The 26618-nt window shown below is 34.9% G+C and overlaps 4 protein-coding genes and 1 long non-coding RNA gene across 8 annotated transcripts; 4 read left to right on the forward strand and 1 right to left on the reverse strand.

Moving 5' to 3' along the window:
* The first annotated feature begins 179 nt into the window (after window positions 1-179).
* Window positions 180-9305, forward strand: Cyld (ubiquitin carboxyl-terminal hydrolase CYLD). 4 transcript variants are annotated; one of them, XM_071716291.1, is made up of 13 exons: window positions 180-286; window positions 444-817; window positions 937-1272; window positions 5843-5984; window positions 6061-6294; window positions 6836-7011; window positions 7088-7201; window positions 7304-7527; window positions 7659-7831; window positions 7916-8212; window positions 8300-8415; window positions 8491-8707; window positions 8881-9305. In XM_071716291.1, the coding sequence occupies exons 3-13, from the start codon at window positions 1156-1158 to the stop codon at window positions 9069-9071; spliced, it is 2001 nt and encodes a 666-aa protein (XP_071572392.1). In that variant the 5' UTR covers window positions 180-286; window positions 444-817; window positions 937-1155; the 3' UTR covers window positions 9072-9305. The 4 variants fall into 4 exon arrangements, with proteins under 4 accessions (XP_071572392.1, XP_071572390.1, XP_071572388.1 ...); XM_071716289.1 differs by lacking the exons at window positions 180-286; window positions 444-817; window positions 937-1272 and adding exons at window positions 4679-4910; window positions 4979-5084; window positions 5130-5498; XM_071716287.1 differs by lacking the exons at window positions 180-286; window positions 444-817; window positions 937-1272 and adding exons at window positions 4679-4910; window positions 4979-5498.
* A 132-nt stretch (window positions 9306-9437) lies between these two features.
* On the forward strand, window positions 9438-10674 carry LOC139778385 (distal membrane-arm assembly complex protein 2). Its single transcript, XM_071716292.1, has one exon. It carries the CDS (start codon window positions 9656-9658, stop codon window positions 10469-10471), a length of 816 nt encoding a protein of 271 aa, XP_071572393.1. The 5' UTR covers window positions 9438-9655; the 3' UTR covers window positions 10472-10674.
* On the reverse strand, window positions 10509-11510 carry LOC139778386 (U11/U12 small nuclear ribonucleoprotein 25 kDa protein). The gene is made up of 2 exons (XM_071716293.1): window positions 11002-11510; window positions 10509-10917 (listed from the first exon to the last, which is right to left on the reverse strand). The coding sequence occupies exons 1-2, from the start codon at window positions 11275-11277 to the stop codon at window positions 10666-10668; spliced, it is 528 nt and encodes a 175-aa protein (XP_071572394.1). The 5' UTR covers window positions 11278-11510; the 3' UTR covers window positions 10509-10665.
* A 210-nt stretch (window positions 11511-11720) lies between these two features.
* LOC139778382 (leukotriene A-4 hydrolase-like) lies at window positions 11721-16732 on the forward strand. Its single transcript, XM_071716284.1, has 11 exons — window positions 11721-11954; window positions 12365-12477; window positions 12553-12701; window positions 12783-12894; window positions 12964-13032; window positions 13295-13581; window positions 13998-14299; window positions 14455-14710; window positions 14799-15103; window positions 15176-15445; window positions 16558-16732. Exons 1-6 carry the CDS (start codon window positions 11903-11905, stop codon window positions 13457-13459), a joined length of 660 nt encoding a protein of 219 aa, XP_071572385.1. The 5' UTR covers window positions 11721-11902; the 3' UTR covers window positions 13460-13581; window positions 13998-14299; window positions 14455-14710; window positions 14799-15103; window positions 15176-15445; window positions 16558-16732.
* Window positions 16733-23567: 6835 nt separating this feature from the next.
* LOC139778379 (uncharacterized) lies at window positions 23568-24813 on the forward strand. Its single transcript, XR_011719554.1, has 2 exons — window positions 23568-23939; window positions 24014-24813. It is a non-coding gene; the product is annotated as an uncharacterized lncRNA (long non-coding RNA).
* The last annotated feature ends 1805 nt before the right edge of the window (window positions 24814-26618 follow it).

The following is a 26618-nucleotide window of genomic DNA, read 5'->3' on the forward strand; positions in this document are numbered from 1 at the left end:
TGGTCACGTGATAGATTTTTTAATTTCCGCGTCGAGTGAAAAAAGCTAAACTGTGTTTAGCTTTGACGCTCGACGCTCATTTCAGTCAATCCAGTGGTTAGGTTATATTCCGCGTCCCTCTGAATCTATCACGTGACCAGATTTGACGCTCGAATCCAGCGTCGAGCGTCATCGTGAAATTGTATGTACCTTAAGATAGAAGTAGGGGAGAGTGGGCTCTCTTGAGTCACGGGGTCCAATGTGACAGTGCGAGTTTTCTGTATTAACGTTCTGCAAAATAGTGACGGTGGGTATGAAAACTTTCGTTTTCAAAACATATAACTTCCATCAAAAAATTATACCGAAATAAGTATATATACTTTAGTTAAAGGCAGATATGTAATTGGAGCCTTGGAAAGTAAATTTTTACTTGTCATAACTTTTTGATATGTATGGATTTCTAGGGATTCTACAGTTTAAAAAAATTTATAAGACGTTCGTCGGGATCTAGGTTCAATACCAACGTGCGCACAAAAACGTTTAATTGTTCTGTATCTGAAATATTTACGATAAATAATATCGATGTTCAGTGGGGTCCAATGTGCCACGCTTACAGAACTACCTAACCTACCTACGTGACAGCGCGAGTTTCCGTAGTGTGTTTCGATCGCGGAATAGTAAATGTTAGTGCCTAAATTTTCCTATAAAATGAAATAATTTCCATCGATAATCATATCCACTTTCATTTTCTCTTTTTTTCACCCTTTAGTTACAGATCACATGTAATCGAGTCGCTGTGAGGCAATATTCGTTGATCTCTGCTAGGTTACGACAAAAAGTGAGGTTATAGAACTTTGTTTTCAGTTTTCAATTTCTTAGGTCATCTGATGAAACAAATATGACACGATTATTGATAAATTGGTTCTCTAGCACAGTCTTGGTTTTTCCTTTTTGTAGAGAGAAGAGTTAATAGACTACGTTGAAAAACATGCCGCGACAGAAAAAGAAGAAAACGGACCGGCAGACTGTTGATGCCGCTACGATGGAGCTGGGGATTCGCAAAATTGTCGATGATGAGTGGAGTATTCGAGCTGCAGCAGAGAGCTTGGGCATAAACCGAACAACTTTACAACGCTATGTCAAAAAGTATAAGGAGACTGCACCGGAGGAGCGTAGATGCATGAGGCTCACACCGAACTACGCAACAAAAGTGGTCTTCTCACCTATTATGGAAGAAAATCTGAAAGAATACCTAATGACTGCATCCCAAATGCATCATGGATTAACGCGCAGGCAAGTTATGCAATTAGCATACCAGCTAGTTGTTGCGAACAAGCTTGATTGCCCACAGAATTGGGAGGAAAAACAGTCTGCCGGTGTCGACTGGTATTATGGCTTTATGAAAAGGCATTCTCAGCTTTCGCTAAGGAAACCCAAAGGAACTAGCTTAGCTCGATCCACTAGTTTCAATCGTACTTCGGTTAACGCTTTTTTCGATAATTTAGAGTCCGCGTATAAACAGCTCGGAGCTAACTTATCGCCCGCTGCAATCTATAATTTAGATGAAACTGCTCTATCGACGGTTCACAATCCACCCAATGTTATCGCTCCTAAAGGACAAAAACAAGTAGGCCAAGTGACATCGGGTGAGCGGGGAACTTTGGTTACGGCGTGTGGTATTATTACGGCTAACGGAAACTCGATTCCTCCTTACATGGTATTTCCGCGCGTACATTTCAAAGGGCACATGTTGAAAGGGGTTCCGCCGGGCTCTAGCGGGGGAGCATCCAAAAGCGGTTGGATGAATGGCCAATTGTTTGTTGAGGTTTTGGAGCATTTTCAAAAATACGCGCGTGCGTCTGTAGAGAAAAAGGTTCTACTCATTCTTGATAACCACGAATCGCATGTCACCGTAAACAGCTTAGATTTCTGTAAACAAAATGGAATCATCCTTTTGACTCTGCCTCCGCATACCTCCAACAAAATACAACCACTTGACCGTACCGTTTATAAGTCCTTGAAAAGTGCTTTTAACGTGGCTTGTAACGAGTGGATGATCAGTAATCCGGGCAAAACGATTTCTATTTATGAAGTGGCGGAACTTTTTGGAATCGCTTATCCTTCAACTTTCACACCTGATAATATTAAGAAAGGATTTGAATCGACCGGTATTTGGAAATTGAATCGAAATGTATTCAAAGACTCCGACTTCCTGTGCTCTTCTGTCACGGATAGGCCCGATCCTGCGGTTACTAATACTGCGTCGGAAAATACCGGTCTTCCTTCGAACAGGAATATTGATCCTAATCTCGATGTTATCGAATTGCCTAATGATAAAGCTCAGCTTGTAAACTCCAACAACGTTATTGTATTAAATACTTCGATGGAGCCGATCGACCTTAGGTAATCTTCCTTTGAACAGGAATATTGATCCTAATCTCGATGTTATTGAATTGCCTAATGATAAAGCTCAGCTTGTAAACTCCAACGACGTTATTGTGTTAAATACTTCGATGGAGCCGATTGACCTTAATTTACCAATCATGACGCTTGGTGTTAGTGACGTCTTGGTACCAAACCCGGAAGTCATGCCTTGCGAAATTAGACCAGGCGCAATTGATAGCGTAAAAGCTAGTAACAAAGAGAACCTCGTTTTACCTCAGGATGTACAGCCGTTTCCGAAAGCTGCACCACGAAAGGGTGGTAACAGAAAAAGAGTCCGTAATGCAATATTAACAGACAACCCTGTTAAGAACTCTCTATGTGAAGAGATGAATGCCAGACTCATAAACAAAAAATTAATCGAGGAGAATAAGCGTAAAAGGAGTGCGGCGCTCGCTCCGAAATCTATAAGACTGAGCCTAATGCCCGTTCTAGACTGGAGGATGATCCTACTTGTGGCTCTAGTGTAGACGGGTAAAAATCTATAGTTTATGTCACGTACACTATAGAAAGGAGGATGAGCCGAGAGTAGGATCATCCTCCAGTCTAGAACGGGCATAAGACTGCGAAAAAAAAACGACTCGAAAAACTGCTGCTAAGCAGCAATATAGAATATAGAATATAAGTATATAGAATATAAGTAAACAATATAGAATATAAGTATCGTTCCCCGTATTAAACTTGAAATGCATAATATATACGTCTTACTGTTAGATTATAAGTCTAGTCGCAAAACAGATGTTATATTTACAATTTAATAACGTTCAATTGACCAAAGATTTGTGATAAACAGGATTTAAACAGATCTCTTCTACGTGTCACAGGGTATCCTACCTTTCACATTACATGTCACAGTGTACCCTACGCTATGGCTCAATCGACCCCACGCGTGGGGTCCACTGTGACAAACGCATTTCGAAATATCATTATTTTTGCAAAATATTTCTGAAAATTTACTTCTTAAATCATTTACAAACAAAGTTTATGATATTAAACATCGAATAGTCCCATTTATATTATGATGAAGTTATTAAAAACCATTTTTGATGTGATTTGAAAAAACGTGGTTCAAGGGTGCCCACTCTCCCCTAACTGATATAAAATGTGATGTTTACAAAGAATTGTCATTATTCTTAACAACTGGTTGCATATCTAGACAGATAGAAACAAATCCAGAAGTGTTATGTCAATTGTTTAAATTATCTGATAAATATGATATAAAAAATCTTAAATTAATGTGCGAACAACGTATGATAAATAATGTAACGGTAACGAATGTTGTGGCCATGTTAGAAACTGCATATTTGTATAATGGGAAAAATTTAGAAAAATATGCTAAAGATTTCATCCAATTATATTTCGAAGATGTTAAAAATACTATAGAATTTAAACATTTGGAAAAACTTTCTTGACCTATCACTCAACCTGCGTTCCGTAAAGTATATGTATTAGACTACAGATTGGGATTGAGATTGGATTGAAATTTGACCAATCAGAGCAAAGTTTACTAAACCTGAGATCAGTTTTCTTTATTCTGATTGATTAAATTTCAATCCAATCTCAATCCCAATCCGTAGTCTGATATGGGCTTAACGCGCATATGCGCGCATTTATCTATAGTATACGTAACGTTTAAGCCCGGAGCACACACTTCTGCACAACGCATAATGCGTAAGCATAAGAAAATTGATTGGTCTATTTTCTTATGCACATGTATATGGACCAATCAGTTTTCTTATGCTTACGCATTATGCGTTGTGTAGAAGTGTGTGCTCCCCGCTTTACTATAAAAAATGCGCGTGAGGTATAAAAAATGTTCAAATAAGTATCTGAAGAAAATGTTTTAATTATTGATTAACGATTAAGAAACTGAATTGATAATTGGAATTATATAGAGTCGAATTAAACATTATAAACAATATTTGTAAACAATACTTGTAATAAAAATAAATTGTACATATATCTTTTTTAAAATATATACATTTATGTTATATCTTATGCAAAATGTGTCTATACAGTATTCTTAAAGAGAGAAATAATAAATCATATAACATATTAATTGTACCTTAACACTTTTACGTACAGAATAATAAGATCAATCAATTGGTGTAAAGGAAACATTGTTGCTTTGCAAAAAAATTATGCAATTTGCAATAACATCGCAACTACATATCCTTTTTGTATATATTCATATTTGTATGTCCATGGTGGATAACTTGTTGAGTTCGTGACTCCGTACGTGCAATGTACAAAAGAGAAATTCTCTAGCCAGTTTGACAGCGCGTTCGTTTCTGCTGGTTGAACCCAGAGTTTCGCCGAATTCTCCGCACCGCATATGTAAATAATATAATAAAGTAAATTTTCAACGGATCGGCGATCTGAAATATGTAACATTGAGGAAAGAGAATTCGAAAAATACGAAAATTCGAAGGAGGAAAAATTTATCGGCCGGATAACATGTAATTCTCGGAGGAAAGTGAGGGAACGAGGTAAACGTCGAGAGGCGGAGAGGTCTTGACAGCAACGGTGATGCGTTAACGAACGAGATTGAACGTAGGTTTCCTTCGACGGTGGCGATGATCGTTTAACAAACACCGGTGGCCATGGAGGACAGTAGCAAGGAACGCCGGGTCCTGCAGCACTATGTTGCCAAGCAAGACACGGTACTGATACGGATATTCGGTGCGTGCGACGTTAACGTTAACAAGTTGCGTCTGGGAATGCTTGTAGAAGCACTGGAGGATTTGAAGGAGAGCGTGTTGAGGGTGCGCGTGACCGACACCGTCGGCGGATCTAAGACCTGGTGCGGCACGGAATGGCGTTGCCACAAGTACGACCTGATCCCCGTGTCGCCGAAGGTCTGGCAGTACCTGCTCGCCGTTCAGTCACCTCAGGAGAGAGTACGATTGGCAAACGACGAGGCTCTGTGCGAACAGATGAGAAACGTGTCCGTGAACGACGTGGTCTGGCACTGCTCCGACCCCGCTAACAGACGTGCCAGAGAACTGGCGTTTGTCAGATACATCGGACCCGTGCCGCAACTCGGATTGGGACATTACTTTGGCCTTGAACTAGTGGTGAATTGACCAAGCTGCTTTTTAGCTGCCGCTGCTCTCGTTAAAGATTCGCGATTTTGTATAACTTGAACTTATTTTGTAACTAATCCTTTCTTGCGTTTCAAAATCTTCAGGGATATTTGACAAGGCTTTGTTGTAAAGATTTAACTTATAAAGTTATACTGTATCTTTTATAAGAATTAATTGATTAACTACAAACAAAAAGAATATGGGCTGATAAAAAGGAAGTGTGCGACTTTTGAGATAAATTTACAATATAATTAACAATGCAATAAATGAATACATGTACATCAATATCTATAGAATGCAATAATGTTGAAGATAATTATGTATATACGTTACAGGAAAGTCAGGAACTATCCAAAACATCCTTATTGGCCAAAGAATATTTTAGCTCCACACATTGGAATGCTGCTGCAATATTAGCCACTATAAATAATATATTACCTTACAAAGAAACCGACTCAATCTGCGGCATTGAGAAAAGTATCTACATTTACTAATCAATGTTCCTTTCATTAGTTTTATAATCATGCAACTTACGTACTATTATATATTTCAGCACCGTTCTTGAAAAATAATGCAGGAACTGACTATGCCAGCGATAAGAAAAGATCTGTGCTTGACAGTACACCAGCTGTTCTGTTAGAACAGTTTACTTTATTTAACGACAACAAGAACAACAACCAAGAATCTGTCAATATACTGAAAGACCGTCATCAGGCTGGAAAGTCGGATCTTGAAAATGATGTTAATAACTATACCAAAACCATCGATCACGCCCTTTTGAAATGCGGTAATTTCACAGTCGTAAAAGCAATAAATATATTTATTCCACCAGTACTTTCCCTTAAGAATCCCTTAAAACGAAATTAGCCAGTGCCGGACTTTGATTTCCTCCGTGCGATATAGAGGGAGGTTAATAATAGCTCAGGTATTTAAAAATAGACAGCACAAAGCACTAGCCCGACTTCCTAGAGGGCTGCCAGTAGGTTATAAAGAGCTCTACAGTTATTGCATTTTTGTTTAACAATGACAGCAGAACTGCAGAACATTCCTATTTTTGTATTGGAGCACAAGTGGAGTAGTGATATAGAATCAAATGTGTACAGTGATGTGGAAGATATGCGCGGCATAAGCTTGTTAGATTACAGTAAGATAAAATTGACCTCTACTACACTTTCAACTCAAATGTTTTTTTTTCTTTTCCGCGATATTTATTTTACTTTTACATCAGAAAATTGATCATTTACTTTTTTTATGCATTGTTTTTAAGCATTGCATACAAGTACTTGAATAACAACAATTGACATAGGACGAACTGTTAATTGCAATAGGAAATGGCGAGAAGAACGAAGTCAAAAAGTTCAACAGGGTAGAGAATAAGGGAGATTTGATGGTGGGCTCTAATGTGAAAGTACTTTTGGATTCTGATGTCCATTATGGAGTTATTCGATGGATCGGCACACCGTCCGGTACAAGTCCTGGCAAATTGATGGCAGCTGTAGAGCTGGTGAGTGAAATGGATTTATAAAATAAACTGTTACAGAAGAACGACAGAAACAACTTGAACGTTGTGTCATTCGTAGGATAATGGACATCCTTTAGGTACTGATGGAACTTACAAAGACACCAGGTATTTCCATTGTAGGCCTTATAGAGCTGTATTCACAGACATCGAACACTGTTCTCATTACGAAAACGTAAGTAGAATAAGTTACCTTCTCAATATTAATGTGCCATATTTGTTAATTATAAAAATGAGTGAATATATTTGAATGCATGAGTATATTTTTCGCAAACAGACGAAGCTCGACGAACGGCCTGCGCTTATAAATAACGACAATTTCGGCAATATGGAGAGTTCCGTAATCGCGGGCATAGTACGGCCTATCTCCGTTAAGGGAGACTTGGAAAGTATATGCGGGAAGTATCGTGGTATTCAAGGTCATCATAATTCGTGCTATTTGGACGCTACTCTTTTCAGCATGTTCACATTTACCAGCGTATTTGACAATCTCCTGTTTCGGTAATTGATTTCACTTTAATCGAATATGTTTGATTAAAAAGGATTGCTTCTCTTTGAAAGAAAACATTGATTTTATTACATAAATATAACAGTAGTGTAATGGTCTTTTAAAAGTTTTATGTGATTTTTAGCCCACCGAACGAAAAAGATTGTCCACAGTATGAAGAAGTGCAAAGGGTCTTGAGAGAGGAGATTGTAAATCCATTGAGAAAAAATATGTTTGTCAGAGCGGATCGTGTAATGAAGCTTAGAACGTTGCTCGAAAAACTGTCGTCGGTATCCGGCCTCACTAGCGAAGAAAAAGGTTTATCTTTATATTCCGAAATATTACAGATTTTACTTTCAATTGCTTTACTAATGGCTTTTAATATATCTCCCTAATACTTAGATCCGGAAGAATTCCTAACGTCATTAGTCGCCCAGATTTTGAATGCCGAACCATTCCTCAAATTAAGCTCCGGACAGGACGCCTATCATTATCAGTTGTTTGTCGAGAAGGACGATCATTTAAATCTGCCGACCGTGCAGCAGTTGCTGGAACAGAGTTTCCTGACCAGTAATATCAGACTGAAGGAAGTTCCTTCCTGTCTCATCATACAAATGCCGCGCTTTGGAAAATCATTTAAAATGTATCAGAAGATACAGCCTACGTTACTGCTCGACGTAACGGATATTATCGAAGACTGTTAAGTATCGTTATGTCACATTGCGAATTGCAGCAATCGCTTCTGTCTGAAACAATTTGAAGCAACATTTACATATTGTTTTGCAGCACCCAGACAATGTACAGTGTGCGGCAAATTGGCAGAATTCGAGTGCAAGGAGTGTTACGGGCAATGCGGCGTCGGTCTCGAAAGTATAGCTTTCTGTTCACAGTGCCTCGAAAAAGTTCGTAAACATAAAATAGATCCATAAACGTAAGATATTCAGAAATAAATTATTTTACGTTTTTTTTCCCCTTAGGTACATCGTCATGAACGAAGAACGAATCATGAACCAAAGAAGCTGACTGTACCTATGGAGTTCACAATTCTGCAAGAACATTGTCCGGTACCACGTCTGTATCTGGAGCTATCCGCGGTGGTCTGCATCGAAACTTCGCACTACGTTTCATTTGTAAAGTGCGGCCCTGGCTCGGAGGCACCATGGTGCTTTTTCGATTCCATGGCCGACAGAAAAGGTACTTTCACTCATTTATGTAAATAAAATAACTTTTTTTGTATATTTTTTTATATCTTATCGAGTCATTTTGCATTTATTATTATATAACACTACTACCTTATTGTTTAGAATCTTAAATATTAAGATAATTATATTGTAAATTTTTATCAAAATAAATTGTTTTATAATTAGGAGAACAAAATGGATACAACATACCGGAGATGGTGCCATGTCCAGATTTTCCTTACTGGTTGAGCGAAGAAGGAGGAAATTATTTGACCGAATTGACAGACGACCGTCATTTACCGGAACACGCGAAGCGCCTACTTTGCGACGCATACATGTGCATGTATCAATCCCCGGATGTTATGATGTACAAATAACTTGACTCATAACGACTCATATTTTAAGTAATGTTAGTTCTAGCATTACTGCAAAAGTGCAATGTCCTGCTTATAGCTTTCCTTAATGACCTAATAAGTTTACATAAATTCATATAACGTTTGTAGCTGTGAGACAATCTCGAGGTCTCGAAATCCTTATGTACAAAGTAGGAATATACATTTATATCCAAGAATATAGGTATAAAAAATAAAATTGACAATACAGACACATAATTTATCTAAAGACGTCACCAGTTCTTATTTGCATCATGAACCGATACTTTTTCAATTTCTTAATATATTTCTTAACATTCGATTTCTTTTCATTTGCAATTTATACATATGATTAATATAGTTTTTAGTCGACATAGAAAAGACACCTTTCTGGTTATATTCTTATCTCAAGTTCCGAAAAATTGTATTGTGTACAAACTGTAGGACCTGATGGAGCGAGTTCAAAATCAGCTGTTCGACCAGTCACTTGGATCAGATTAGGTTAGGATACGGTACGCGCACGTTGGCATCGTTCTCCGACCGAAGTTTTAGCCTGAGACCCTGAGAGTAGACTCAGATTTTAACTGATAATGCTATCGAGGCGACTGACATTCGTGCTCGGTAAGCAACTGTGCGAGCGTCCGTACTTTCCGGATAACGCGCTCGCTCAGGCGGCGCGTGGCTACAGCGTGGATCATGAGAAACGACAGTACGAATGGAGAGAGAAGGAGTTCGATTCGGTGGTACCCAAATCCGGGGACGACCCGGAGAAGCCCAAGACGTTTTTCTGGTTTCCCACGGCCGCGCCCAAGGCGACCGACTTCTCCTTGGGCAACATCGCGAGATGGTACAAGCACGAGAAGGAGGCGTATGCCAAGAGCGCCCAGGCGTTCGATCCAGACAGGCACGAGATATTGGGCGCCGATCTGGCCACCGCTCATTTCCTCGTCCATCGCGGCGGCCGGGTCAGGTTCAGGGGTAACGCTCACTGGACGGAACGGGACGAGAAGGGTTCATATCGGTTACCTAACCGCTACGATATGGACTACGTTCTTGAGGCGGTTGACGTCAATGGGTTTGATCTGTATTACGAGGGCCTGAGTAACTTCTGCGGCCTCGTGAAGCTCAAGTGGCTCAGTCTCAAAGACTGTAAGAACATCGACGATTGGGGCTTGGACAAGATCTCGGCCGAGTTGCCTGAATTGGAATACCTAGACATCTCCGGCTGCGAGAAGATCACCGAGAGGGGACTGGAATCTCTGTACAGAATGACCAATTTGAAGAAGCTGGTCGTAACGAATCGTCACAAGTCCGTCGCGTTCGAGCTGACTTGCTTCATGTTGGAGGACTGCATGCCAGGATTGGCTTGTGAAATTCTTGTTCCTGAAGAAAAACCGAAAGACTAATACCTATAAAAGATTAGAAATATAATAGCTTATATGATTTATGATTGTAAAGTATATTTATCTTTATTTACACAGTATTTAATTATTATTCGTACAATCTCAACTACTAGGTGCTATAAAATAAAACTTCTTGACAGAAATACTAAAGAGATAAAATAACTATTATAACGTGAGTTGTAATTACAGAAATACCGTTAACTTTTTATCAACTTATTCTTTTCCCTACGCCTTTTCGCGAAGTGCAGTTCCACCTTATTAGTAATACCATAAGCTTTAATGTTTTCTCCATCGTTAGAGAGCCTAGTGTCTTCGAAGCAAAGATGATATTTCTTCCAGATGTGCTTCCAGCTTATCTTCTTCTTGACGTTTTCTCTCTTCAAGGATAAGGTCATGTGTCGCTTGACGGCCTTTTTCAGGTCGAGCACCGTTGTGTTATGTGGAGGTACCTGAAATAACATGAAATATCATCGAAGTGATAGATACAATTGCATCGTGGAATACAAATGCCATAAATTATACAAATGTATTACCACCACTGCGAGCTTCGGCAGTTCTCCTCGGTTTAAAAACAATGTTATGGCTTGCCCTTGCGCGACTGCGACTTGCGATTTGAGTTCTTCTATTGTCACATCCGAAGGCAATCCAGAGAGCAGTGGCTCGCGCTCAACAAGATTGTCTATAGTCGCCTTAGTTAACTTCACTAATTCTTGATGACTGACTCGTGTGATCTCGGGCTTCACTTCAGCCACTTCAGCCTTCATACACGATTCTTCTTTAGCATTTTCCGCACCTTCGACGGTGTCCATGATATTACTTTCATTTGGAACGTTAACCTATCTAACCAGATTTTTAGTTTATAACATAGGAATCACACATATATTCATAAAATCTTTGCATTATTGGGATTTCGCGCAAATATTCTCGAAAACTTCTCTCCTTTTATTTCTTTTCACAACACCTTGAAAATTATAAAAGTAAAGAATTACAAAAGAACAGATTTACGAAATTTCGACATATAAAATCGTAAAATATACTCTAGTAAATTTCCTCATAACCCTCAGAAGATAAAATACCATCTGAGTTCGATCATTCTAAAAAAGGAAACAGCTAGTTCCCATGCATATGTAATTTTTTGAGTTATGTAAAGCTCTGCTGCTAGACGAACGTATTTATATTACTTTAATTATATCTTCTCTACATAAATCGAAAAATTACATATGACAGCTTTATTTTCTAAATTTAGGTATCTGATTCGGATATGTTTATCCGCGAGAAAACGGTCACTTTGATGTTCTAATTCTAATAAATAGAATATGTTGCCAAACAAAAGAAAGTGATAGAAGTTAAAAGCAACACCTGCTTCTGTGCGTTTAGACATACAGTTCTATTATAGCAAGTCGTTTGGAAAGGCTACAACGTGACTCTTGTAAAATGGATTTTCTAAGTGCTACTAATAGAGATCCACACTCTTTTTCGAATCCAGGTATATTTTAATTATTAATTTGTTGTATAAGCATAATAAAAATACTATTTACTTTTTTCTTAAAGAAAATACAATAAAATAAGAAATTTTTTCGGAATTTATAAATGTTCGAAATCGAAACTGCTACACATACCTATACTTATATAGCTCTATATATAATAACGCATAGTTTTCAAAATTAAATTATTATCTACAGTTTTTATTAACTGGCAACATTCTTAAATGCATGAAATATATTCCATCTAGCTTAAAGATTTGAAAATTGTTTGCATTTTACATTACAAGCAATTACTATAATAATTTTAATTACAATATGTCATTTGTTTCGTATATTTATTGCTCATTACATTTATATATCATTATTTATTACTTATATTTTATTATTTCTGTATCTTTCTGATGATTATTAGAAGAAGCACGTGTAACCCATACTCATTTAAAATTGACTGTGGATTTTGATCAAAGAGTTCTTAAAGGAAAAGTAATTTTGACAATAGAAAGAAAACCTTCAATTAATCGGATAGTAAGTAGATGTTTCCTTTCATATCGAGTAAAAATTTAGACTGCAGGTTATTAATATGTAATATCGAATAATTAGATTTTAGATAACCTCGGACTTAATATAGGACATGTCACAAACGCGCTTGATGGAACACTTTTACATCGTCATATTGATGAAACTAATTCTGCCTTTGGAAATGCAATTCGCGTAGATTTGCCATCAATTATTGGCACTGATAACCCTGAGTAAATATAAAATATTTTTAAAGAAATATATTTACTGAAAGTTATTAATGTAAGAATTGAATACGCCTACAATACTTTCAGATGTAAAATACAAATTGAATATGAAACACGTGAAGATTCTCCTGCATTATATTGGCTAACACCAAAGCAAACTGCCGATGGTAAACATCACTTTCTACTGTCTAACAACAAGGTAAATTGGTTAAACAAAGACATTTTCTTACATCAACATAGATTATATAAAAGTTTCTATTTTTTTCAGCTAATTAACGCTAGATCGTGGTTTCCTTGCCAAGACACCCCATCTGTCAAATTTACGTACTCTGCTACGGTAAGAATTTAAACACAGGTAGTATTTGCATGCTCCCAACATTTATTTGTTTACATAAAATCAATGACATTTGATTAATTACTACTGACATTATTGATAAAAGTAATAAAAATTTGCGACGAGATAGACTGCATTAGTAAAAAAAAAAAAAATTAGATGTTTTAAATATAATTAAATGTCTACATTTTCTTAGAAGTTGCTTCAGGTTAAATTGAAATAAAATATCTATTTAATTTTGTTATTCGTATGTTTCATTTTTTAGATTTCGGTACCAAAAAATTATAGAGTTCTAATGTCTACACTTTCGCTTAAAGTAGACAGGAAGGATCCGGAACTAGACAAATATAAATTCCGTCAATACATATCTGTACCATCTTATACGGTGATTATTGCTGTGGGCTTACTAGAGGAAAAAAAACTTAACTGAAGAAATGAATATATTTGCCGAAGAATACATTTTTAAGACGGAATATATAAATAATTTTCCTTACACCATAATTGAAGAAATGTTGCAGTTTACCGAACGTTTATGTGGATCTTACGTGTGGGGTAAAGTATTTAAATTTTTTTAATATTATTTATTTGAATTGAATTAAAAAATTTTTTTTAATTTTTGTAACTTTCTTTAAATTATTTTGATATGTTTATTAAAATTTATACGTATAATAAATTTTTGTTTTTTTGGTTTATCACTCTGCAAACCCAAGTGTGTTATTTTAGTTGGAGCTCCTTCTTACGCATTTCTTGCCGTTACATCATTTAACACGATTGAACGTATTAACTTTTAATTTTATGATTATGCGTGTTAAATGACGTAATTTAACACATAAAGGAGCATGTAAAAAAAGCGTTAGTTAAATGAGTCATTTTTAAATGTTTCATCTGGATGTAAAAATAACACTCGGATTTGCAGTTCAATCTTTCCATTGCTTTTTGTTATTACGTTTTAAATAATATATTTCCAGGTAGATACGATATATGCCTGCTTCCACCAAGTATCGCCCATTTCGAAATAGAATGTCCATGTGTGATATTTATTGCACCGTTTTTAATTTACGGAGATCGTTCTTATGTCGGTTATTCACTAGCTCGGAACATCTCACAGATCTGGGCAGGAAATTTAGTTACATGTTGCAATTATGAACATTTGTGGTTAAATAAGAGTTTCAGCATTTTTATTGCGAGAAAAATCATGCGCACAGTTTTATATCATGAAGGTATAGATGTCTTTCTTCAAAGGGAGGGATTAAAGAACCTGAATAGTTAGGTGAGATATTAACTTTGATTAGATAAAGAAATAAAGTAATATATAATGTTATCAATTGACAATATTTTACATTGTATGAATTATAAACACACATCCTGTCCCTGAATTCTTTCTGGACTATTTTCTGAAATTGTATTGTGTAAATTGTATTGTAGGTCCAAGAACCCGCAAATGTTGCTTTGCTAAAATGCTTATTACCTAATTTGGAAGATTTGTCACCTGACATAGTAACTAAATATGTGCCATACGAAAGAGGGATATTTTCTTTTATGTTATCTAGAGAATATGTTAGGAGGACCCACATTATTCGAACCATTTTTTAAATCTTATTTTAATAATTTTGGATTTAGAAGCATTAATACTGCAGATTGGTTAAATTACTTGTATCAAAAATTTCCTAACAGTAAGGAGGTAACATCCTTTTTATACATACAAACCATAGTTTTATCAGTATTTATACATTTAGCATTAAAAATAATAATTTCTATGTTGATTTCAGATGTTAGATGGTGTTGAATGGCGCTTGTGGTTCGGTGATACTTTTTCTACACCTGTCCTACCGGAATTGTCGGAAAAGTCTTTATGGGAAGAAAAATGTTCCGTGTTAGCTGAAAAATGGATCAAATGTGATAGTGAAGCCCGTAATTATGTACCTCCTTTGACACCAGACGAGTGGAACCTCTGTAACGTTGAGAAAATAATATTATTAAGATATCTACATTCTTCTCGTGGGAGTCTGACCATAGGAAAACTGAATTCTATTTCCAATTGTTTATTTCGCCGTATCAAAAATAATGAAATACGGTAAATATGCATATCCTCATTCAAATTGATTCGCAATTACTTAACGTAAAACGTAACGCACGTATTTTGCAGGCTTCTTTGGCTGCTATTGTGCATTAAAGTTGGATGGCCTGAGAAAGTTAAGTCAGCCTTGTATTTTGCCATTAAATATTGTTCGACAAATTATGCATGTTCTATATTTCAATCTTTGTACGAATGGCCACAAATGAGTCAACGAACGATCATAAGGTACCATAAAAATAAAGAAAAGATGTTGAATGAAACCCGGGAGAGAATCGGCCAAATTTTACACCAAAATTTATAATTATTTTTGCAACAATTAACCTAATTTTTTTTTAATGGGTAAGTCATTAGTAAATGTAATATAATATAATTCTTTTACTATATGAAGGAAACTCTTAAAAAAATTTAAAATTAAAAAAGTGTGCAAATTAGAAACTTGCACATTGCTTCCTCATCATTACAGATCGCTACCATTGCTCCTATTTTATTTTGCTCATAAAGCTTCCTCTATGAAGAAGCCAAACTAATAAATACTAATAATTATGCATCAAATAAAATACAAGCTTCCTCTTTATGAGCAAAATAAAATAGGAGCAATATGGTAGCGATCTGTAATGATGAAGAAGCAATGTGCAAGTTTCTAATTTGCACACTTTTTTAATTTTAAATTTAACCTTTTTATGATTAAAAAAAAGTCAGCTTAGTAGCACAAGTGGGGTTTTACAATTGACGCAATGTTAAATCGATGTTGACTTTGGAAGTTCGGGCTACATGGTCCATATATATTGACTTCGCATATGGACCTTTGATCACGTATAAAGCTGGATTTAATCAACCAAATCTTAAAGAATTGTATATGAAATAGGGGATAGAAAAGACTGAAGAATATAATATAATTAGAAAAATTGCTAATAATAAAGGGGTTACCGTTTTCTATCTAAAAAAATCTACATGATTACTCTAATATAATTTCCGCAAATTTTGAGATATCGAGCTTAATTTTTACCTTTATTTGATATATAATTCTTTAAGATTTAATTAATCAGTTCTTGAGTTCTTATAAAAATTTTGGTAAATTTGGCACACACACACACACACACACACACACACACGGACATTTTTTTAAATTACGATTTTCCGACATTTCAGAACATTCTGAACACATTAGCATCGAAAACTAAAAAAAAACAATTTTTTCTTCGGTCTTTTCTACCCCTATTTCATATATAATTCTTTAAAATTTGGTTGATTTATAGACCTATAGCTTTATATGCGATCAAAGGTCCATATATGAAGTTTATCAAAACAAAGCTTCCTCTATGAGGAAGCAAAATGTAGAAATATTTATAAAAGAAATTTGATGGAGACAAATTTCTATACGCGTATGTTGTAAGACAATTTCATTAATTGGAATTTATATTTACATAAAATTTGTTTATTTTATTTGGAAGTTGCAGGGAACACCAACGATTAAAGATAGCTGGATTCGCAATGATGCATGATGACAATTCCCACTGAATCGTCGAAAGATATTTAAATTTGTAAAAAACATATATTTTTTATATACAGAGTATCATGTAATTAATGTATGCAAAATAACATGTAATTATCGTGTAGTAGTGTAAATTTTTGTATTAAACATAATAAATATATCATCATAAATCTTTAACATTTATTTTTCTCCTAATAGACTATACGTATTACTTCAACTAAAATATCAGATCTTGACAAAGAAATCAAATCCTAGACATTCGTAAATAAATTCTTGATATATGTACTACCTGCTTTGTATCGCTATGAGTAATAATAACCTGAATTTTAATAACAACAGCTGAAACATTAGAAATATTTATATAAATTGACAAGAATTTCTCATATTTGTATTTACATTCAAATTTTTCTAGTTAAAGCGAGAAAATTGTGAATAAATTGCTTGACGCAATTATTACTAATAATATTAATTAATTGAAATATATGTCACTTAACAATTTAATTACGATAAAAGTAACACGAGTAACGTTATTTTTGTAAATTAGAAATCTTTTTTATTTATTACTTATTATTTATTATTTATTTATTTATATTATTTATTATTTATTTATTATTTATTTATTATTCTTTTGTTATTACATTAAAATCTCTAAATAAACAAAATATATGTGTGCTTTCACCAACTATCTCACCAAAGTATTTCACAGTACAATGTCGAAACGTGATATTTGTATCGCCATCCTTACTTCGCGGAGATATTTTTTTGGTCAGTTATTCACTTGCTCAGCAAATCTCACACTTCACAGACAGAGTATTTTGTTATAAATTATGATCACATGTGGTTGAGTAAGAGTATCAGTATGTTTATTTGCAAAAAATGTATAAACCGCATGCCGATTGATGGGAAAACGAAGGAATTTTTACGAATAAAAATGGACCGCAAACTGGTAAAAAGGGTAAAGTATTAACTTTTATTACAGATGAAACAAATAAAGTAATAAATAATGTCGAATATGATGTCAGATAACAATATTTTAAAATGTACACACAGTTATAATCACACACACACACACACACACACACACACACACACACACACACACACACACGCGCGCGCGCGCGCGCGCATACACACGTTTCTGCAGTATTCTTACTGTACTATTTCTGAAATTGTATTATAGTTTAAAAAATACCAGCCTATCGATAAATTACAAAGTTTAATACCCAGATTGAACAATATTTTGCCTAATCATGCTATTAAATGTGTGCCTTATGAAGTGGGATGTACGCTCTTGGAACAATTAGAGCATCAATTAGAAGAACCATTAGTATTCGAACCCTTTCTTAAATCATATTTTTGTAATTTTGAAAACAGAAGTATAAACACTAAAACTTGGTTGGTACACGTGTTAAATTACTTTTATGATAAAAATGAGGTAACATACTTTTTCGACAAATAAACTACGATTTTAAGGTATTAACAATTTTTGTTTGCATTAGAAATAATGATTTTTGTGTTGTTTTTAGGTAATAAATTCTTTTAATTGGTATATATATGGTTCGTGGAAACAATATCTCGTACGTGTTCAAAATATTTTATCAACCGAGTTAGAAACAGAGTGTTACAATTTAGTGGCAGAATGGATAATATGGGATGACAATGACTATGATATACCTATTAAATTTTGGAATGCAAAGTATTTTTCCAATATTCAAAAAATAGAATTTTTAAAACGCTTATATAATTTCCAAGAGATTCTGACCGAGACCAAGATGAATACAATGTCAGAGCTTGTGACATTTTAAATTGACCAAAACTCCCAAGCTCCCCAAGCTTGACGACCAATTTCAAATTTAATGTCTCCTCCGAAAGATAGCTCAGTTTCTCCGCACGAGCCCCACTCGTGCAGGGGGTGCAGTTTGGAATATAAAAATTCCTGTAATCAGGTGGACTCGAACCCGGTTCCTCGGAGTTACCCCAGGTAGGAAGCACATTGAGGAATGGTTAGACCGAAGATCAGGTTTTTTAACATTCAGGATCACGTAACTCCTGACTGGTCACGGATGTTTTGGGGTGTACCTATACCGAATAAATAAGGAAAGTACCCCCATATGTAGATACTGTAATACAGATGAAGATACATCCGAGCACACACTGGCAGTCTGCAATCGTTGGAATCTCGAACGGGGTGAGTTGACGGCTGTCATAGGACAGAACCTCTCCCTGGAAAACATCGTCGGGAAGATGTGTTTGACTAAGGAGTCCTGGAATGCGTTCTCGGTATTTGCCGAGAGGGTTTTACAATGCAAAGAAGAGGACGAACGTAGAAGGCAGCAGCAGATTCTTCTGGACCCGGGATAGCGTTTTGCGTGCGGCGGCCGTTACTGGCGACTTTTATGATGATTTTGTTTTTGCGTTCTGAGATTTTGTTGCGTTTTATTTTTATAGCGTGCGGATGGGTTACTCTGCTGCTCCTGGGGCGGCTGCGCGCCGGCCGGCTCCGGGCTCTCCTCCTAAAAGTAAGTAAGGGAGAAGGAGCCCTGCTAAAAATGACCGATTGAATCCGAATAAAAATTTTGAATTTGCATGAATCTGGATTCTTGATCCGGAAATCACGGATTTATAACGATTACACCGACTGAAAACGATTGAAACGGATTGGTATTCAAGGATGTAATTTCAATCGGATTCTATCGATTTGAATCGTTATGATTTTATAAACGATTACACTGATTGAAAACGATTGAAACGGATTGGTATTCAACGATGTAATTTCAATCGGTTCCTATCGGTTTGAATCATTATGATTTCGTAACGATTACACCGATCGAAACCGATTGAAACGGATTCGTAATCAATTAACGATGTAATTTCAATCGGTTCCTATCGGTTTGAATCGTCATGATTTCATAACGATTATACCGATTGGAAACGATTGAAACGGATTCGTACTCGAGGATGTAATTTCACTCGTTTTCTATCGGTTTGAATCGGTCTTATTGTTAGTCAATCGTTTAAATCGTTAGGATTTCATGAACCCCGAAATCACGAAATTATAATGATTTATACGGATTGACTGACCGATTCAAACTGATAGAATCCGTGAATTCCGGATAGATAAACAGGATTATTTATTACTTTATTATAATTCCATTCTTTGTACTACAAATTTATTACAATGTGCAGTATTTATTTAAATGAAAACATTTTACAGTTTTGCAAATATAGAACTCATGACTTTACCAAAAGGAAATCCTGTAGTAAGAACTCTATTACGTAAAAATTATGTGTTGTATACAATTTTAATGATTAAGGCGGATTTAATCCGATTCACATAGCTACTTTAATTACCCGATTTAAATGGATTAAGCGCAGATACGATTGAAACCGATTGAGTCAGATTCAGATGAATCCGGAAATATCGCATTAAATCCGATTCCGGTGTTGTATTAAAATTTCACGATTGATGCGGATTCAACAGGATTCATGTGGTCATTTTATTTACCCGCTTAAAATGGGTTGGCATTAATACGATTAAAACCGATTCAGTCGGATTCAGATGAATCCGGAAATATCGCATTAAATTCGATTCCGGTGTTGTATTAAAATTTTACGATTGATGCGGATTCAATACGATTCGTGTGGTCACTTTATTCACCCGATTAAAATGAATTGGCATTAATACGATTGAAACCGATAACGGCGGATTCAGATCAATCCGGAAATGCCGAATTAAAAACGATTCCGATTGATTTGTTATTAAAACCGATTCACTTCCAATCGGGCATCCGATTAACCGGATTGAAAACGCATTCATTCCGATTCAATTTCACCAAATTTAATGCGGAACCAATCGGATTCAATCGGTCATTTTCAGCAGGGAGGAGAGAGGCAGGATATGGGTTTAAGATTTTCCGAAATGTATTTTTTATCTTACTCAATGTATCTTTTATCTCATTTTCCAATACACATTATAACATGTTCTACCACGTGGTACTGTGTTTCACACGGTAGAAGAACATACGGCATACACACGTTCACCAAAGAAAAAAAATTGCAAAATTTAAATTGCTTACGTTCGCTACACTTACGCTATCTAGAATACTCTAAGACCGCCCTCGACTGTACGTCCGCACTCTTCAACAGCTAGGCGAGAAAAGACCTCGACTATCCTCGATCTATCCCGATCTCTCCTTCCAGCATACGCAGCGAGCGCCTGGGCGGTCACCGGTCACGCACATCTGCCATCTTCTTTATCTTTCTATCATGTAGCTGTCTCTCTCTCTTCCGCTCAACGGAAACTTTCTCTTTTGATGTAAACTGCAAACTGCAACTCGACCGATCATCACTGATGATCCAGATCCAGAGTGAGCATAGCGTACCTGAAAATAAAAAAGTAAGATTAGTAAAGGAAGCGAATTAAAACTTGGAAAATGATTGCAATACGTTATAAACAATGTAATAAGCAGGGAATTAAATGAAATTATTGTGATTTATGAATTTTAATAGAATAACGTATTGGCATTTGCATCATTGAAATAATTAGAAAGAAGCTTAATAAGGGTACGTAATTGATTTAAAGAGGAGAAATGGATTATGCGTCACAGGAATAATATTCGTTTAATATTTTATTTGATAATTATGCCTTATGCATGAACGACTGAAGAAAGATCATGTAGTTACAATTTTCGACTTAATTAAATATTTTACATATTAGCTACAATAGTTTTAATAATATTTTATTCAAATTCAGGAATTTTCCTGTTAGCATGTTTTGATCAAGATCGAGTTGCGAGTCACACACACGCACGCACATGTACGGGGGTTAGAGGAGGCAGAAGGAAAGAGAGAAGAAAGAGAGGCAGGAGTCACACACACGCACGCACACGTACGGGGGTACGGGGGTTAGAGGAGGCAGAGAGAACGAGAGAGGAAGAGTAAAAAGGATAGGAGATGAGAAAAGTTTACTTGTAGGAGGAGGAGAGTAGGGACGAAGGAGGAGAGAAGCAGGGGTCACACACATACACACGCTCGCAAGGACGGTAGAGGAGAAGTAGAGAGGAGGATCAGAGAGAGGAGGTTAAGAGACATTAGAGTCCCATAGGGACTCTACCAGGATACTACATCCAGCGCCATCTATTCTAGTATTTACCGTGCAGGGGCTAGATAAGTACTAGACAGCGAAGAATTATTCATAAATTATAGCTACCCTGCATAAAACGTCTTATTCAAAAATATTGTTTCGCATTCACGAGATTTGGTCATGAATTCTACTTTGCAACAATCTCGGATTGGATCACGGGTCAATACTTTTCAGTGCGATACTGGGAATAGAACGTGAAAATCTTGTATACCTCTGAATCCAAAAACAATTAGCAAAAGAAGTGAATCTTTTTCAATGCGAGGGTTCGCATTCGTTTAAATGTTATCTATTGCGATTGAATGCGAGGGATGTTTTGAGCCAAGTGAATTCTTTTTAATGAGAGAGTTAGCATTCGATAGAATTCTATTGAATGCGATAGAATGAGAGGAATATTTGAAATGAATTGAATCCTTTTTAATGCGAGAATTCGCATTCGTTTAAAGGTTATCGATTGCGATTGAATGCGAGGAATATTTTAAGCTAAGTGAATTCTTTTTAATGCGTAAGTTCGTATTTGTTAAAATTTTGCCACTCCGAAAGGAGATTCGAATACTTTTCAATGCGTAACCCGGGAAAAAATGTTTATATACAATTTTATCTAATTATATATAACTTTGTAGATATAATTATACATGGATTTTGACCTGATCTAATTATATATAAATAGATAAAATTGTATATGATTATATGTAATTAGATCAAACTATGCATACTTTATATATATATATATATATATATATATATATATATAAATGATTAGATATAATTATATATATTTTTGGATACAATTAGATCAAATCTTTAATGGGTCCATTTTTGTGGTAAATATGTATATAGAATCAAAAGTGAAATGATTTATTCCATATATTATAACTTGGCACTGCTTGAGACAGTGCCGTGTCTCTTGATACCGTTTTTATACTACTGTTCGTCAAATTTTAAATACGAGAAACGAATCCTATCGAATGCCATCTATTAGATAATCCAAATTTAAAGTTTATATATGATTATATATAATTATATATAATTATATATAATCTTTTTTTATATTTGTAACACACCAAATTTAATAAATTCTATTATGTGAACAATAAAATATATATGTACGCATACATATAAAAATAAAATTACATTATTCTATACTAGAAAAATGGTATTTTTACGCGAATTTATTATTTATTATTTCAATCAAACATTAAAAAATATATATATTGTATAATTATATCTAATTTGGCGTAATTATATATAAGTTTGTATATAATTTGATGTATCTCAACTCGAAAAAAAATTCTAATGTAACTTTTCATAATTTGATATAGAGTTATAAATATTTTGATATAATTACATATAATTATTTACTCGAAAAAGACTTTTAATATAATTTTACATAATTTGATATGGAGTTATAAATATTTTGATCTAATTACATATAATGATTTACTCAAAAAAGAGTTTTAATATAATATTGTATAATTCGATGTGGAGTTATACATATCTTGATATAATTACATGTAATTATTTACTCAGAAAAGAATTGTAATATAATGTTGCATAATTTGATATGGAGTTATAAATATTTTGATAAAATTGCATATAAATGAATACATAAATAGATCTTATTATATATGATTATATATAATATGATATAATTAGATAAAATTGTATATAAACATTTTTTCCCGGGAAGGGCGAAATAAAATATATACTTGACTGTTTCAACACCGCAGCCAGGCGTGTGGTGGGGATAGCGCACACAAGGAAAGAGCCGTGCACACTGTACATGCGCACACGTACACGGCTCTTTCCTTGTGTGCGCTACCCCCATCACACGCCTAGCAGCAGTAGCAGCAGTGCTCTGAAACGCAAGATCGGCTGGATCGGCATGCTTCGTGCTCGTGCTATTCATTATCCCGTCCAATCCCGTCGTGAAATATTTAGTGTATTATTTCCTCGTGAAAACAAGTGCAATTAAGAGATTAAGTACAACTGAAATGCTGAAATATGTTTCTATACATATTCATTCGTTCCACTAAGGAATTTGCAACAGTGCCAGCTTCCAAAGTCCCACATTTCAGACTTCTATCGGTATTGGTTAATGACCGAAAGAGGTATGGATCACATTCAAGCAGATATGGAAGCACTAAAAACGTTTGACTACATCCGGAAAAAAATTGCTGATATGAAAACTCTCCCACGAGGCAAGTTACTGCTACATTATTTTCAATACAGTGACCCATATTTATATTATTTTACATTATAATTGTGTTTGTAGGTGATAGAGAGACTCGAGGAGAAACTCAGGAGGAAGAACGTGAATCCGATGACGAAAATGAAATGCCCGAAGAAATGTGAAGATTTGCTCAATCCCTGAATGAAGATCAGATTGAAGACGATAAATTTCCAGATGAAACAGAACCTACTAACGAAGATCAGGAAGGCCTTTCCGAAGAAGAACGACAGGAAGGAATGGAAGCCTTCTTACCAAATTGGGAAAGTAGACATCCGGAACAAGAGCAATGCAATTTAATGCACAGAATGCTGTTAACCAAATGTACGAACCTGAAAATTGCAGCAACCCACCAGTCCCATCAAATAATTTCCATTCTTTTCCATCCACATTTTTCATTCTTCCAAGTGATGTAACGTTAAACGAAGTAGTGTCATTATAAGCGATTGTGACCATTGGTATGTCACGGAATTCTTTCAGACAATTCCGTGACATATCCATCGTCAGGCTGCCTGATTTCATATGAAAATTATTTTATATAAAATTGGGCAATGTCACGGAATTGTCTGAAAGAATTCCGTGACATACCAATGTAATTTACTTAGATTATAAACCAAAGAAACTCTTATTCTATTCATCGTTTATTGTGATATTTCAAATATTTTTTTAAGTATTACTTCAGACGCTTCAGACTGATTGTGAGATATATTAGCTAATACCCTGAGAGTACAACATATAGTAGAGCTTTATAAAGCAGCTTTACTTAATTTTTAAGCAAGTTTCATTTTCTCACCTGCTGTATTTATAATTAAACGATTGTAATAAAAAAAATTATAATTTTAAAATTTGTCTATTTCTACTTTGTCATAGAAAGGAATATGAACCTCTATTTGCTAATACTTCCGAATCCTTTTCAATACGAAGCATTGATGCCAAAAGTCGCATTCGACGCGGATGAATTTAATGCGATCCAATACTTCCCGCGGAAAACAGTTAAATATGAACTTTATATGGACCTTAATAAAATCTCCATTTAAATTTTATTTGATTTAAATTAATGCTGAATAACTGCATTAATATGGCTCATATTTGTTCTATATATAAAACTTAATTAAGAATATAAGAAGAAATGCCGATATACATTTCGATTAAAAATCTCGAACATATGAATACATGTCGTATATTCTTAATCGACGTGTATACTCGTACGTATGTTTCGTAGTAATACAAAGTATATATACGTACTTCTTACAGTATCATTTCATCATCAAAATATTCGTATTTAATTTGGCTTAATAAGGATTTAATTAGCTAATATATTCAATTTAAATATTAATCTTATTGAAACCATATATGAAATTAATAAGTTGTACATTTTATTCAAATTTCATTAAATTCAAATAAAACTTTTATATGTTCTTAATATGTTGAATTCAAATAAGACCTTTATATGTTCTTAATAAGTTCTAAATCTAATTTAAATTTAATTAAATTCAAATAAGACCTTTATACGTTCTTAATGAGGCTTTTAAGGCACACCTCCCTCTCGGACGCTAGCTGCCGCAGCTCTCCCTTTCCTGGCGGTGAGCTCTCCCTGGTGATCCGACTCTCGCTCGGTTAGTCTCCAGAACACGCGCCGCAACGATCAATCCGTCAAGAAAGAAATAACGGACTCGACACGTTCGAAGAAACGCAAGCAAATGCGGCCATGACACCTAACGAGTGAGGAAGGAGGCGGGGGCTCTTTGAGAGTGGCGACTCGCGCGTCGCGCCATCTAATGTGAAACGATCGGGCGTTGTAAAACGCGAAAAGAATTCGAGCGCAATATCTGAACAAATTATTTAATTTTTAATAAGTCCAATTATTAATATTTATTTTCATAATTGAACTTATTTTTTATTTTGATAAATGTAAATACAAATATCTTATTGTATTAATATTTAATATTACTAATTTAATTAGTTGCTTAATTTAACTTCTTGTTTAATAAATGAGCGGATGTAGTACTGAAAATGTACCTATTATATAATATTTTAATTTTCAAAATTGTCAAATTACAAACAGGAATTTTGTTGTGACTTTTACAGTTATAAAGTAACTATTTAATGGAAATGGAAGCCTAAAAAAATTAATATTGTAACGCAATTATTATAATGCTCAAATTATAAAATATTTACATTATCCATGTCTGCCAATACAATATAATTTTTTATTCATATTGCATTCTATATAATGGCAATGTTATTATATATTTGACAGGCAAATCAAAATAGCTTTGAATCGATATCGAAATGATGAAATATCCATGTCTTAACAGAAAATACATAATTTGCCTGTTTTTCGATACATATATATTTAAAATGATTAAAAACCCACATAGCATGCATATCAAAAAGACGTCCCGAAGATATCCCGAGAAGATATCCTATCTCCTAAATATATCTTCGGGATATCTTCTGGACGTCTTTTCGATATGCATGCTATGTGGGAAGCCAATGACCTACATAACTAAAACTGAAATTATAAAATATATGTACGATGTAGACAGTATAAAATAATTAACATAATTAAACATGCAGATTTGTGGTTGATAATGACAAAATTCAATAATAAACCTATAACCTAACAGACTACAACGCAAGACTAACA

Source organism: Temnothorax nylanderi, unplaced genomic scaffold (genome assembly GCF_030848795.1).
Source record: "Temnothorax nylanderi isolate EJ_2023f unplaced genomic scaffold, tnyl_v1.0 TNYL_tig0181_pilon, whole genome shotgun sequence".
In the NCBI taxonomy this organism is placed as follows: domain Eukaryota; kingdom Metazoa; phylum Arthropoda; class Insecta; order Hymenoptera; family Formicidae; genus Temnothorax; species Temnothorax nylanderi.